This window comes from Cynara cardunculus (genome assembly GCF_001531365.2).
Source record: "Cynara cardunculus var. scolymus isolate 2C chromosome LG 5, CcrdV1, whole genome shotgun sequence".
NCBI lineage: Eukaryota > Viridiplantae > Streptophyta > Magnoliopsida > Asterales > Asteraceae > Cynara > Cynara cardunculus.
In genome coordinates this window covers 3,879,863-3,894,061 of record NC_037532.1, presented here as the reverse complement: position 1 = coordinate 3,894,061, position 14,199 = coordinate 3,879,863, and the positions used below count along the sequence as shown (strand labels likewise).

The 14,199-nt window shown below is 35.9% G+C and overlaps 1 protein-coding gene across 2 annotated transcripts; it reads left to right on the top strand.

Moving 5' to 3' along the window:
* The first annotated feature begins 2,501 nt into the window (after window positions 1-2,501).
* Window positions 2,502-12,142, top strand: LOC112512033 (B3 domain-containing transcription repressor VAL1-like). 2 transcript variants are annotated; one of them, XM_025117818.1, is made up of 13 exons: window positions 2,502-2,741; window positions 2,980-3,145; window positions 5,179-5,260; window positions 5,346-5,456; window positions 6,514-7,145; window positions 8,020-8,122; window positions 8,201-8,375; window positions 8,516-8,649; window positions 9,401-9,628; window positions 9,832-9,881; window positions 10,153-10,266; window positions 10,956-11,023; window positions 11,127-12,142. In XM_025117818.1, the coding sequence occupies exons 2-13, from the start codon at window positions 3,027-3,029 to the stop codon at window positions 11,771-11,773; spliced, it is 2,463 nt and encodes an 820-aa protein (XP_024973586.1). In that variant the 5' UTR covers window positions 2,502-2,741; window positions 2,980-3,026; the 3' UTR covers window positions 11,774-12,142. The 2 variants fall into 2 exon arrangements, with proteins under 2 accessions (XP_024973586.1, XP_024973587.1); XM_025117819.1 differs by lacking the exon at window positions 5,346-5,456 and having other exon boundaries at window positions 2,502-3,145.
* Window positions 12,143-14,199: the final 2,057 nt, after the last annotated feature.

The following is a 14,199-nucleotide window of genomic DNA, read 5'->3' as shown; positions in this document are numbered from 1 at the left end:
GTAATAATATTTTTGTATAATAATAAATAATATTTGTAATAGTAATATATTTACAATTAAATAAAATTAGTAAACAAAAATTAATATAAAAAAAAAGACAATAAAAAAACAAAAATAAAAAAATACAAAAAAAAAACATCATTATCTATAGGAGATAGGGTGCCAGTCATTAGCCTCCCCTTTATTTTTAGAAAGTTACCATTAAAAATTAAAATACAATAATAAAGAATTACGTTTGTAATAGGTTTGAGCCCATTAACTAGTATACGGTCTAAAGCCCAAAACAATGGCTATTGTTTTACTACTTTATTACCATTACTATCCTTATTGGGCCGGCCCAATATGATTTTGCCATTTACCCTCAATAAGCTCGTTGATGGATCGGGTTTAATAGAGTTGTTTGCGGATTAAGTTGGATGGATTGGTGGCTTTTTGAACAACTGTAGGTATAACGATATAATGTTGCAAGAAATCAAGTTATGTCGATAGGTGTACATGAAATCATATTTATATTAGAGGTTTCTCTTAATAGTTTCATTAAGAGTCAGTTTCCGAATCGTTAAAAGGTGAATTTTGTTTGACAAAAAAAAATTATGTCTCTTAATGATTCTAAAACTCTATTGAATGATTTTGTATCATGTGTCTCCCTTAAACATTCAACGTCCTAATTCCATTGTAAACAATTATCATATAATTATATTTCATTTTGCACTTGTCATAGGAGATTCTTAATTATTCTGACCACTTAATCATTCTGCACCAAATCATTCAACAACTACCAAACAGTCTTTTAGTTCACATTTGATAATATTGTTACTTTTGACGATTGATGAACCAAATCCAATACATTTTACGAACTAATATTTCTAATCTTTTGTATAAGAATACACAAAAAAACGTTCATTTAACAATACACATGTAATATATTTCCAAACGTCATTTCAACTAATATATACTGTGTGTTCATTTTTCAGACTTAGGAGGAATGTTTGAATTTTGAAACCAATGAATTTTTTTCTCTTTGTCAAATTTAGTACAGGTTATAAAAAACAAAAAACTACAGTAAGTCATCTAGGTGTCCACATGGCTTTACACAAAGTTGTAGATTGACTTTTTTTTACATGGTTATAATTTCCAAACAACTGCACGAAATTTCTTCGGACTTTATATGACTCGGCAAATTCAAATACAGATATAATTGAATGCTTATCTTAACATTCTGTAGCTTCCTCAAACATTAAAATACTATGTGTACTACGATTTAAATGTCTTAACAGAGTCATACATTCATCCAAAATAGAGATGAAATCATTCATTCAGTTGATATTATTATACCATTTAAAGTTCTTTTTCACGCATGTGTTTTAAGATGGTTCAGAAAAGTGAACTACAATACGATTTATCCGAACACTCTAAATTTATAGTGTTTGTGTGTGTGTGTGTATATATATATATATATATCTTATACGTATATTTATGTATTTTTGTTTCAACTTGAATGGGTGGAAAAAAAATGTTCAACGTCTCTCTATGTTTTTCGACGATGCCAACATTCCATCTTGTTAAAACTCGAGAACCATGTTTGAATACCCAAAAATTTTACCTGTAATTTGTTGAAACATATGAAATTTCAACAAGGTACATGAAACTTAGGACTTGAATTTTAAAATTCCATGTTACTGTTGTTTTATCCGTGATTTTTACTTGTTTGCCGCTATTTATGTCGTAAAACACCTGTTGTTTTCCAACAATGATAATATTTCATTTTTTATTTTATGTATGCAGATACCAAGAGTCAGCTTACTATCAATTAATAGCCTTATGGAATTAGCTTAACTGACAATATAGTTTGAACGTTTGAGAATTCTCCTTAAGGTCATCGGTTCGAGTCTTGCAAAGCCACTAAGAATTTTCATGGTTGTTGTCCAGTGCCCCATTAATACACAGCCCAAACACCTGCTTCGGTTAATATTAAAAATCTAAAAAATAAAATAAAGTAGATTATTATTTTCTAAAATTAAAAAAAGATTGTTTTCATCAAGGTTCTAAACAGCGTGAGATGTGGTGAGGCAGCAAGATCATGCCTCAAGCCTTAGAAGCCACGACGAGGTCATAACATGACTTATGACGACAAATCTATATATCATATATAATATATGTATATAGACATGTGTTTTATACTACTACTTACTGAATCAATGGTTATAAACAATTTAAATTACGAACAAGACATTAAAAAAGTAAATAAAATCGAACACAGTATAAGATACATGATGGATATTTCAAATAGTCTGTTTTAATATGAAAGAAGATAAGCATGAAAATGCATGTGAAAACCCAATTTCATATCAATTTTAGGTCAAAGGGAAGAAATATGAAAAATAAAAAGAAAATCCATGAAATCCTCGTTGGCTCATATAATAATAACATACGACCAATTCGAGTAGAGTTTCTTGAATCGCCATGAACATTCAATTACTGTCCAAAGGATTTAAAGATTCTTACAACAAACACCCAATTTTTTATTGCTATCAACTCAGATTAAAGACTGTTTTCTGATCAATTTCATCCCAATCCTTGTTTCTTTCAAGTGTCGTGCATGCATTTTGTGCATGATGCTTCCCCTTTCTCTCTCTCTACTTGTTGAGTTTCTTTATCTACAGTTCTTCCATCAATCGTGAAATTAGCTCCACCGCCGGTGCCCCGAGTTCCACCGCTTCACCGCCGGTACTCGATTACAGGTGGATTTCGGAACCTGTTTGCATTGTATTCGAATAAGTTTCGATGTGTGCATGGGTGCATTTTTGAATATGAATTTGAATCAGCTCCGATTTCGGTTTGGGGAAGTCTCAAACATCGATGGATTTGAACTTAAATTGTTGTTTTTGATCTATTTATTGTGAAGGAAACTCGTGATTTTTGTTTCGATTTTGTGATATTTGTTAGGGTTTTAATTTGGGGGTTTTTGCATGGATACAGATTAGAACAAGATCTGGTTACTTGGATTAAAGAGATTCGGTGGTCAAATGTCGTCGCCGGTGAAGATTTGCATGAACGGATTGTGCGGAGCGACGACGACTCCTCAATGGAAGAGGGGTTGGCCCATGAAAGCCGGCGGTTTTGCTACTCTCTGCTATCCCTGTGGGTATGATTTTCCTTATTCCCATTTTACCCGTAACTTTGATTCAGAAATTTACATAATTAGTAATAGGTACAGAGGCTGATTTCTTTTACAAAAGATCAGGTAGGAATTATATATATATATATATATATATATATATATATATTAGCGGGGTGTTTGGGATTGCTTATAAAAATAACTTATTGACTTATTCTGGTGTGAGCACCGGTAATAAGTAGTTTTGAGTGTTTGGATAAACAACTTATATCGGTGCCAAACCGGTAATAAGAGTTTTTGAAGAAGTTAAACTCCTCTGATTTATAATAAGTTGATAAGTGCTTTTGTAGAAAAACATAAGTCGTTTCAAATAAGCAATTTCAAACACCCATTAGAATCCCTAATTTAAAGAATTATACACTTTTCACAACATCAATCTTGGTCTTGCTACCAAATACTAAAAGGGTAAAAGGGTCATTGACCAGCGGTACCCGGGTTACTAGAAGATGTTACAACCTTATGGGTTCAAGTTTCACCGACAATGTCTGAGCTGTGCTATATATAAATACGTGGGTCGGTTAAAATAAGAAGACTAATTATAGTGAAAAGATTACCAGTGAAGGTTGAATCCTTTGAAAAAATGTATTTGAAAATGCATATGTTTAACCGACGTTATAGATTATTTACATGGATTCACACTTGCATTTTTTCAAGTTTAATCTTCCTTTCTTACCTTCTGACAATATTTAGCCATCTTATTTGAATCTCCCATTATAAATGTATTCTTTAAAAAAACCGGTGCTAAGAAACAAACCAAATGGACCTAGTGAATCCAGTACAAAACGCTGCAAGTTGCTCATATATGCAAGATTTATGTTTTTTTGATGCAAAAAGTAATGCAAAGAATGAGCGAATTGGGCAAAAACCGCCGAGCATGGTGGTTGTTTTTGCGTACAGATTTTCACAATTTGTGCAAAATCGCTTATATTTGCAGATTGTGGTCTCTGATTGTGGCATTTTTGCAAGTTTGATGATTGGTTTGTGGCAAAAAAAGAGAGACCGATTTCAAAATTTAACCACTGAAATATGTGCCCTTCAACAAATACTTTGGACCAAGACTACGGTCTTGTTGTTATTTATCTTCATATCTTCTTAATTTCTATCTGAAGGTTGATCTTTTCTTGGTTTTTCGTTGCTAACGGACCATCATTCTTCCAAAAATGGGAAAAAAGACCATAATTGACCAAAACATGCCGTACATGATGGTTATTTTTGCATTTACATGCTCACAATTTGTTAAAGTTTGTTCATATGCGCAAGCTATATGCCTTGCCTTTCTTTGTAAAAAATAAATCCGTAAGAAAGAAGGGAATTGGCCAAACGCAACGACTGTCTTTGCATCTACATTTTCATAATTTATCCTCAATTATTTATATTTTCAAACTATAACGTTCGTTTGGCATTCTTGTGATAATGACGATTAGCTTATGGCAAAAAGCTAAAAATCACTCCAAAACTACTTGAATCATCGCCCTTTGGATCAAGACTATGATCTTGTTCATATTTATCTTCTACCATTCACAATATTCTGCATAAAGGTTGACCCTTTCTTATCTTTTCTTGGTTGGTATGAATCTTTCTGGTACAAAGACACTTTTTGCGGCATAATATACAGCTTTTAATGCATGGGATACAATCGTGAAAAGGTATTACGGTTTACCATTTTTTCATTTCCCCCAAATGTAGGTTTGAGTGAAATTGCAAGAAGCATAAATTTACAAAATGTTCCATCTCGTTTTTTTCCTAGAAAACCATTCTTGTGCTATTAGTAAAAACCAAACCAAACCAAACGAATCCAGTAAATACCACACAGAGTGGGGTCTCCTGTGGAGCAGAGAGACTCTTTTCGTGAAGACCCCTGAAGTTTTTGTTAAAAGTTAGACTACAAAATGCAAGAAAGACAAAATTAAGCTACCATGCTATTACTCTATTCATCATGTATCTTGTTTTATTTACTTTTTTGTTTGTGAATTGTAATTTTGCTTTGATGTGGATTACAGAAGTACGTACGATAATCTAAACTACTGTGAGCGATTCCACCTAAACGAACCGGGTTGGAGAGAATGCAAATTCTGTGATAAGGTAATTCTCGACCCGACTATTCTTAAAATCTCCAAATACCGAGTTCCATTCTGCTCACCAAGTTTCATTGAGCTTGGTATTGCAGCCCGTTCATTGTGGATGTGTTGTTTCAAAATATCTTCATGAATGCCTTGATTTGGGAGGGATATCGTGTATAAAATGCGCAAGATCCAAGGCAATCCAACCCCTAAAGCAGGTAATATGTTGGTTAGCAAGTTAAAATGTCACTTTGCACTGTATGTCTTTAAGTCAATGGTCAACACTATAAGGTCCTTGCAGATGTTGCAAGGATAGGGGTACGGGGATACATGATACAAACTCATGTAAAAGAAACAAGTAAATGACAATTTTACCCTTAGTAATAGGAGTAGTGGATTTCTCTGTCTCACAGTTAATGATAGAAGTGGAAAGTAGACACTTACTTGTGAATGTGGACACATTTTTTGGACTGAGGGAGTAAATATGTAAGATAAATATACGGTAAAACCTTATTTGCAAGTGTGTGTAAGTCCTAAATTAAGCATCCACTTTTAGTCATAAAATGCAAGTTTGTTTCTTATTTAAGCCTTATTTTCTATTTTTGCAAATTTCATTTCTTTTATTGTTTTCTATTCCTTTTGTCATATAATACTTTGTGGGTATGCTTTGTTTTCTCCCACACTTTTGACAAGTCTTCACGGACTCAACCGCTCTACCACGCTTTGGATCCCCCTTACCCCACCTATGGGTGGAATATTATAGCATTCCTGGCCAACCGTACCCTGGCCTCCTAGTTTTAAAACACGTCCAATAGAGGAGGTATCCAGTCCCTTATAAGGCAACTTTTGTTACCCCCACAATGTGGGATCTCACGATCCACACCCCGTGGAGCCCGACGTCCTCGCTGGCACACCAGTTCGGTTCTCGGCTAATATACCATTTGTAACACCCCAAGCCCAAAGCAGCGGTCTGGCCCAATAACTTCAAATTCAACTTCCATCAATCCCGCTGCTTTGGGCTTGGGGTGTTACAAATAAACCGAGCTCGTTTGGTTTGGTTTTTATTGTCAAGAAACAAGAAAAATTTCCCCTTGCTTATCTTGATTCGTGTATCCTCTTGAATTTTTGGTCATTACTTCTAGTTCTAGGATATGGCAAAGCACCCAATTGGGGTCTTTTAGGAAAAAAGAACATTATAAGATTTGAATTACTAATCTTATCGATAGAAATTTGTGGAAATGTCAAGTCTTATGCTCGTTGTCTCAAATCTTTCAGTCGGTTGCTAACGAGATTCCAAACGGGTTCGCTCGGTTTTCTGGCAATTGGCATCCTTCCGTCTTTAGTAATCAAATGAACAATGGTACTAGCTTCGATAAAGGAAAGCTCGCTCAGTTAAACGAAGGGCTAGAAAAACATCAAAAAGCATCTTCGACTTCATCCATTGGTCGTCAATTCAAACAAGAGGAACCATCTTCCGGAGAATTTGGCATCGGTACCTCTTCTAATAAAGATGCTGGCTCAAGCTTTCGGAACCACCCATTACCTTTATCTTCAATCTTTCAAAACCAATTACCTTTAGTTACTGTACCCGATACTAACAAACCGAAATTAGGGTTTCAACAATCTTTCGGCCTCAATTTGGGCACTCCGAGTTCTTCTATAGTTCCTACTTCTAATGGCATTGCAATGCAAGAAAAAGTTCCTACATTTAAACAAGAGCAACGACCGCATCAGATGCTTTCGAAACCATCAAAATCCGGGGTTAGCGTGCGATCACAGACGATTAAAGGGATGGGTTCAGACAACAGAGTTGCTAGAGCACCTGCTGAAGGACGAGGCCGTAGTCAGTTGCTTCCAAGATACTGGCCGAAGATCACTGATCAAGAACTGTTACAAATATCTGGGGAGTATCCTTCTTTATGTCTGTTTTTATGCACATACATGCATTGGTTCTTTGGTTAAATGACCTCCTGACTTTTTTTTAATCCATGATCTTCTGATAGATTTGAGAATGCCACTGTTTAACAGAAGAATGTCACTTCGATACACAAGAATGCCTAGAAACCTGTTAGAATTTCATGGATTTAAAGAGCACTTGTCAGGAAGTCATTTTACCTAAATAACCCCGCACGAATGCACATACTTTTAAAAAGGGTTATTAGGAGATACGAAGGGCCTGTTTGTTAGCAACTTAATGGGCTTAATGAGACTGACAACTTATTCGGTTAGGTATACATGATTGTTTGGTAGTGGCTTAATAATATAAAAAGGACTTATTCAGTCATCTTTTAGAGGGGAACTTTATGCGGAAAACCGAGTTTTTTTTTTCAAACTCCCAATTAAAAGACATGTTCTCTCCATCTATGAAAAAAACTATCCCAAACAAAAACCTTCTCAATCTATACAGACAGATTAATCCACACAGACGGCTTTATGCATACAAGACTAGGAAAACCAACCAAACAACCTCTAAAGTTTTGATATATTTTTTAAATACACGTCCTTTTGACAAATCTAAGAACGTCTCTGCCTAACAGAAGAACGCCACTTTCATACATTCCATATACACGAGATTGCCTAGAAACATTTCAAAAGGTCATGTAATTAAAAAAACAATTATCAGAAAGGGTTATTTAGGAGACTAACCTTCTTATAGATTTTTCCAAATAATATGTCCTTTTGTCAGAAGGTCATGCATTTAATAAAAATATGTGAGAAGGTTATTCTCGTAAATAGCACCGTTTAGAAAATAAAAGTGTTCACCTTAAATGTGTCTTCTAGCTTAAACGCCAACTGCACCATTACTCCGTTATTCGAGAAGGTTCTGAGCGCAAGTGATGCTGGTCGAATCGGTCGCTTGGTCCTTCCTAAAGCATGTGCTGAAGTATGTTTACTTTCTTTTTCTTCTTCTTCGCCTTATTTCTATCTCCAAATTCTTGATAAAATCAAATTATTGATGCAGGCATATTTTCCGCCTATTAATCAATCTGAAGGTTTACCAATAAAAATCCGCGATATAAAAGGGAAAGAATGGACATTTCAATTCAGATTTTGGCCCAATAATAACAGCCGAATGTATGTTCTCGAAGGCGTTACCCCATGCATACAAAATATGCAATTGCAAGCTGGGGACACAGGTATTCTTTTGTGGTTTTATTGTAACTTTATCACATTTAATTCGTACGTAATTCGTTGATGAAGCTTGCCTTGTACTTCAATCTATTGCTTCCTGTTTTCTTTTTCTTTTTTTTTTCTTTTTTATTTAATTTTTTTGCAGTGATATTTAGTCGGTTAGATCCAGAAGACAAACTTGTAATAGGATGTCGAAAGGCAATAATTCCCGCCGGAGCATCTGCTCTTCCTAATGCTGTTAATGGTGCAGTGTGTACAGGGAATGGAAACTCGCCGATAGTAAGTGCTTGCATTTGTCGTCCTTGTTTATTCTTCAAGTATGTAAATCCGTCCCAAAATAAGCCTCCACAATGAAAAAGGCATATTACACTTTTTAATTAACTAAATGACAATTTTGCCCTTGATAATATAGGGAGTAATGAAATTCTCCATATCATAATTAAAGGTAAAACTGGAAACTAAGCACCCATTTTTGAAGTATTATATTCTTGAAGTATATAATACTCCCTCCGTCCTAAAATAAGCGTTCACAATGAAAAAGGTATATTACACTTTTTAATTCAATAAATGACGATTTTACCGTTAATAATAAAGGGAGTAATGAATTTCTCCATATCATAATTAAGGGTAGAATCGGAAACTAGGCACTCCTTTTTGAACTATTATATTCTAGAAGTATATAATACTTCCTCTGTCCCAAAATAAGCGTCCACAATGAAAAAGGCATGTTATACTTTTTAGTTAACTAAATGACAATTTTACCCTTGATAATAGAGGGAGTAATTAATTTCTTCATATCATTATTAAGGGTAGAATTGGAAACTCACACACACTCCTCACCTTTGGTGTGTGATGAACCCTTGACCTCTAGGGAGGTTGGGCTTGGGCTCTACCGGTAATCCAAATACTGCTAAGCCAATGACTTTGGTATTTGTCTTCCATTGGATTATGTTTCCCTTTATGATTCTTTTTATTATTGTTCATTTGAATTCACATTTGCTGATTAGAGTTGACTTTTGTTTGGTCAAAGAATACGGAGCGTGAAGGCATGACTAACTGGGATCCGGTTACTCGGCCGGCGATTCAAGAGAAAAAAAAGGCACGTACTATAGGGTTGAAAAGCAAGAGGCTGCACATGCATAGTGAAGATGCCATGGAGCTTAAGTTTACATGGGAAGAAGCACAAGATTTCCTTCGGCCGCCTCCTGCTAAGCCAACTGTTGTCGTGATCGAGAATTTCGAATTGGAAGAATACGATGTAAGCATTTAAAAATTGAAGGTTTCAGGTCTTTTTGCAAACACTTTCTCGTACCATTTGGGATAGACGACAAGTCTACATACATCCCACCTCCTGGATCCTAATTCCCGAGTGGGACATATTGGGTGTGTTTGGTTTGATCTAGTTTAGCCATATTATGTTTTGCTTTGTCTTCTGGGTTAACGGTGTGTGGTTTTGTTCAGGAACCACCGGTTTTTGGCAAGCGGACCATATTCACAATGACTGCATCCAGGTTAGGATCTCTTAAATGTGGTCACCCAAATGGGTCGTTAAGGCGTAAACTTTAGATGGGGGAATAGGCAAACGTCTGCCTACATCCTGCCCCCAGAACTCTACCTCTGTGTGGGATATATTTGGTTTCTTTTGTTTGTAAGCACACTAACTTATCCCCGGAGGGTGTGTTATTGTGAATACGCTTTGTGGGTCCCACCTTGTACGTTTTCTATGAGACGGTTCAATTTTTTTTTAAATCAAATCTTTTTTGACGTTGCGTTGTTCTTCAGGTTGCAAGAACAATGGGTTCAGTGTGATAGTTGCTCCAAATGGCGGAAGTTACCTTCGGATGTTCTTATTCCTTCTAAATGGACGTGCTCTCATAATGTTTCAGATCCAGACAGGTAGTTTTTGTAACATCCCAGGCTAATTGTACAAGATGTTCTCCGCTTTGTCCACACCTGGACTCACGGTTTTAAAACACGTCTGATAGACAGTCTTTTATAAAGCAGCCTTAGTTCCCCTCCTCAATTGATGTGGGATCTTACAATCCACTCTCCTTGGGAGCCCAACATCATTGCTGGCTCACAAGTCCGGTTCCCGGCTCTGCTCTGATACCATCTGTAACATCCCGGGATAACTGTACTAGATAGAGGAGGTATCTAGTCCCTTATAAAGCAACCTTAGTTCCCCTCCCCAACCGATGTGGGATCCTACACTTATTTTGTCAATTTTATGTTGTCCGGTCTCATTTCCATGTTATGAGGATAATATAAGTGATCACTGTTAGCCTAACGGGTATGGAGGAGGACATCCATTCAGAATGAATAAGAGATCTGGGGTTCGGTTCGACTCCAAGCACCACCCTTTACCCCTGGGAGACACGATTTACCTTTCCATGATGGTTGTAGGACCAGTATGGTTTTTGGGGGGGGGGGGGGGGTGCTCCAGAAGGTGGCACCATTCCCTTTTTACGCAAGGATAAATATGGGGGATAAACAATTGAACTCTAGCCCGTTACTAAATGGCAAATTCGGGGATGAATTGCGATTGTTAATTTCTAACAATGGATGATTTCGTGCATATGTTGCAGGTGTTCGTGTTCAGCTCCCGAGGAGAAAGAAGTTGGAGATTTGGACCGCATCTTGAGATTGAGCAAGGGTATGAAACCGACCTTCCATTGCCATCATTGATGTTGAAATTGAGTATGATTCTATTTGGGTTCTAAGTTATTGTCCTGATGATTGTTCCTTTTTATTTGCAGAATCTAAGAAGCGAAAAATTACAGAAAATTGGGAAACCGAAGACCAACAACTAGAGCCTAGCGGCTTGGATGCGTTAGCCACGGCTGCAGTATTAGGAACGAATGGCGGTGAACTTGGCGAATCTTTAGTCGGTCCGACCACAAGACACCCCCGCCATCGGCCTGGTTGCACTTGCATCGTTTGTATTCAACCCCCGAGCGGAAAAGGAAAGCACAAACCGACCTGCATTTGCAACGTTTGTTCAACGGTTAGGCGTCGTTTCAAAACACTAATGCTACGCAAGAGGAAACGGTTATCAGAACCGGATGGCGAAACCGGTCAGAAATCACTGGTTCCGCTTATCAAAGGATCGGAATCGGTCGACGGGCTCGGAACCGGGGTCGGGATTGATGCGATGAGTGAAGGTAGCAACAAAGGTCAAGAATTGGATCTGAATTGTGACCCAAAGGAAGAAGAGATGTTGCTAGCTGAGGCTGCTAATGCTTCTAGTATCCCTTCACAATGGCACAACATGCTTGAAGGACCTGTACCCAATGGTACAAGTGACATCAAAGACGGGCCGATGCAGATAAACAACAAGGTCATTGAAGGTAGAGATGGCCAAGAAACGGTCCCGGTCCGGGCCCAAATCGGTCCCGCTCCTTGATTCCCTTTTTGTAACCGGGCCAAGACTGCCGGTCCATAACCAGTAATTTTGGCCATCTCTAGTTGAAGGTAGTTGATTCCGGACTACAACTAGGGATGGGTCCCAACCGGGCAAAATATGGTTTGGATCAAAAGGGCGGTCTTTTTGGCCATCTTTGGTTACAACCATTAATCGTTTTTCCTACCCTTAATTCCCGTTTTGCCCCCATAGTAGTCGTATATTTAGGGTTTCCATGAAGCGAGAAGGCATCGGTTTTCTTTTCTTTCTGGTGCTTTTATATTGTGCAAGATCAGCCATGTAATGCTTAATCGGATGGCGGAGGCCGGAGGTGGCCTTTGCTATTTCCGATACTATTTATATATAGAGTTTTCGTGTGTTTTATGTGCTCTAGCTTATGGTATGATTGCGGATGGTGGTTTTATGGTCGTAGATGATCGATTTTACGCTCATCTCGATCGAGTTGTGCGGAAGGCATGGTCCGACCTTGCGAAGCTTGGCCTTACCTAACGTAATAAAGAGTTGTCGATCCGAATCATGTATTGGAAATGTAAGAGTTTGATGCTATGTATGTTAGTGCCAAATTGGTAGAAAACGTGGTTTTGAAGATTAGGTAATGCAGTGACGGACCCAAAAAAATTCAAACGATGACACCATTTGACTATAAGAAAAAAAATATAGGAAATTTTTTTCAAATGGTAGCACCATTTGACTAAGAAAATAACACTAACAGAATTCGAACTTGGATCTGGGATGAAATAAAAGTCTTGCAAACCAACTCTACCAAATAAAATTTGTTCTCACTGTAATTTCAAAATATATATGGTGACATATAACAAATTAAGACAGTTACACCTTTTTACAAACGTAAATTTTTTTACTCTTCGATGGAGGAATAATACGATAGCATGTAGATCCGTCCCTGAGGTAATGAAAAGTGAGTGGTGTGATAGAATAAAACAAAGAGTAAACTACATATTTGGTCTCATGGTTTGTAGAAAATAATATATATATATATATATATATATATATTTATATTTTCTACAGTTTTGAAATTACAAGATGGTCATTATGGTTCGTAAAAACGTTTGAATTTGATTCTTCTAACGACATTGAAAGATTTCGTTAGAAAGAGGGGCATTTTCATCTCTTTATCGATTTTTCTCTTTTATCCAATCAAAATCAATTATATGATTATGGTCTCTACAAGTTTTGATTGGGTAAAGGACAAAAACTGATAAAAGAATGAAATTTATCATCATTTAACGAAATATTTTAACAACTGTTATAAGAAAGAATCAAATTTGAACATTTTTACAAACTATTTTTGAACTTTGTTATTTTCAACAAATTACATCCAAAATATCAACTGTATCTTTCATGTTGGTAGAGATTTGAATTGTTTTTGTGTCAAAAACTCTCATCAGATGCTTGGAGAAAGCATTTCAGTGGTAATCATAATCGTCCAAAATGATTCAAATCACTTAGGGCTCGTTTACTTGAACACTTATCCGGTAAACCCTTACCAGCAAAGTTCAACACTATCTCTTACTTATTGGGTAAGATTTTATTCACTAAAACGCATCGTATGCAACAATTTATCCCGGTAAGCGCTAACCATGATAAGAGTCATCGTCTCACTTACCGGGTAAAATTCTCGATTCTTGCCTTCGCTCTTACCGAGTAAGATTTTTAATCCCTGTTATATTCATCTGGTAAAGTAAAGTGGTTTTGTAAGCACTTACCCAGGTAAACATTAAGTAAACGGCACCTTAGTGTCTGGTTTGTAAAATTGTTTTTTAGTAGGTTTTTAATTTTTTTCCGGTTGACTTCTAGATTATATTTTTTCTGTTTTTTTAACTGATTTCAACAGATTTTTTAAATTTTTTGATTGATTTTCCTAGTATTTTCTAATATTAGGAAACAATCCTTAGAAGTTTAATAGATTTATAGGATTTCGCTCACCCGTATACATCTATACTATCTTATAAAGCATTTAACTAAAACTTTTTGAGTTCTTTGATTGTTTGGTAGTTTTGGAAGTCAAGGTTTGATTTGTTGAAACACTTATATGTGGTTTCTTGTGTTAAATTTACTATTTTTGTGTTTGATTGCCATTACGTTTCTTCGTCTTTTATGAACACCAAAGTGTTTGAATTCATATAACATTTTGTTGATAAACATAATCAAATACAGGATAAATATTTTATTTTAAAATCTAAAAGATCTAAAATATAATTGGGATAATTATCAAATTCTAGCAAAATAATTTATTATGATCTTTATAAGAAACTTATATTATTAAACCAAATATAAATTACTTCGTTATTGTACCTAAATTAAATTATAATAAAAAATTGAATTGAAAAATTACACAAAAAATGAGGAATTTTAAATAGTTAATTTGATACGAATATCGATATATTTTT

Excerpts from the sequence above, each read along its gene's own strand:
- LOC112512033 (XM_025117818.1), top strand. The coding sequence starts at position 3,027 with ATGTCGTCGCCGGTGAAGATTTGCATGAACGGATTGTGCGGAGCGACG. Across the intron at positions 5,457-6,513 it reads CAATCCAACCCCTAAAGCAG|TCGGTTGCTAACGAGATTCC; the intron begins GTAATATGTTGG and ends CAAATCTTTCAG. Across the intron at positions 8,376-8,515 it reads ATTGCAAGCTGGGGACACAG|TGATATTTAGTCGGTTAGAT; the intron begins GTATTCTTTTGT and ends ATTTTTTTGCAG.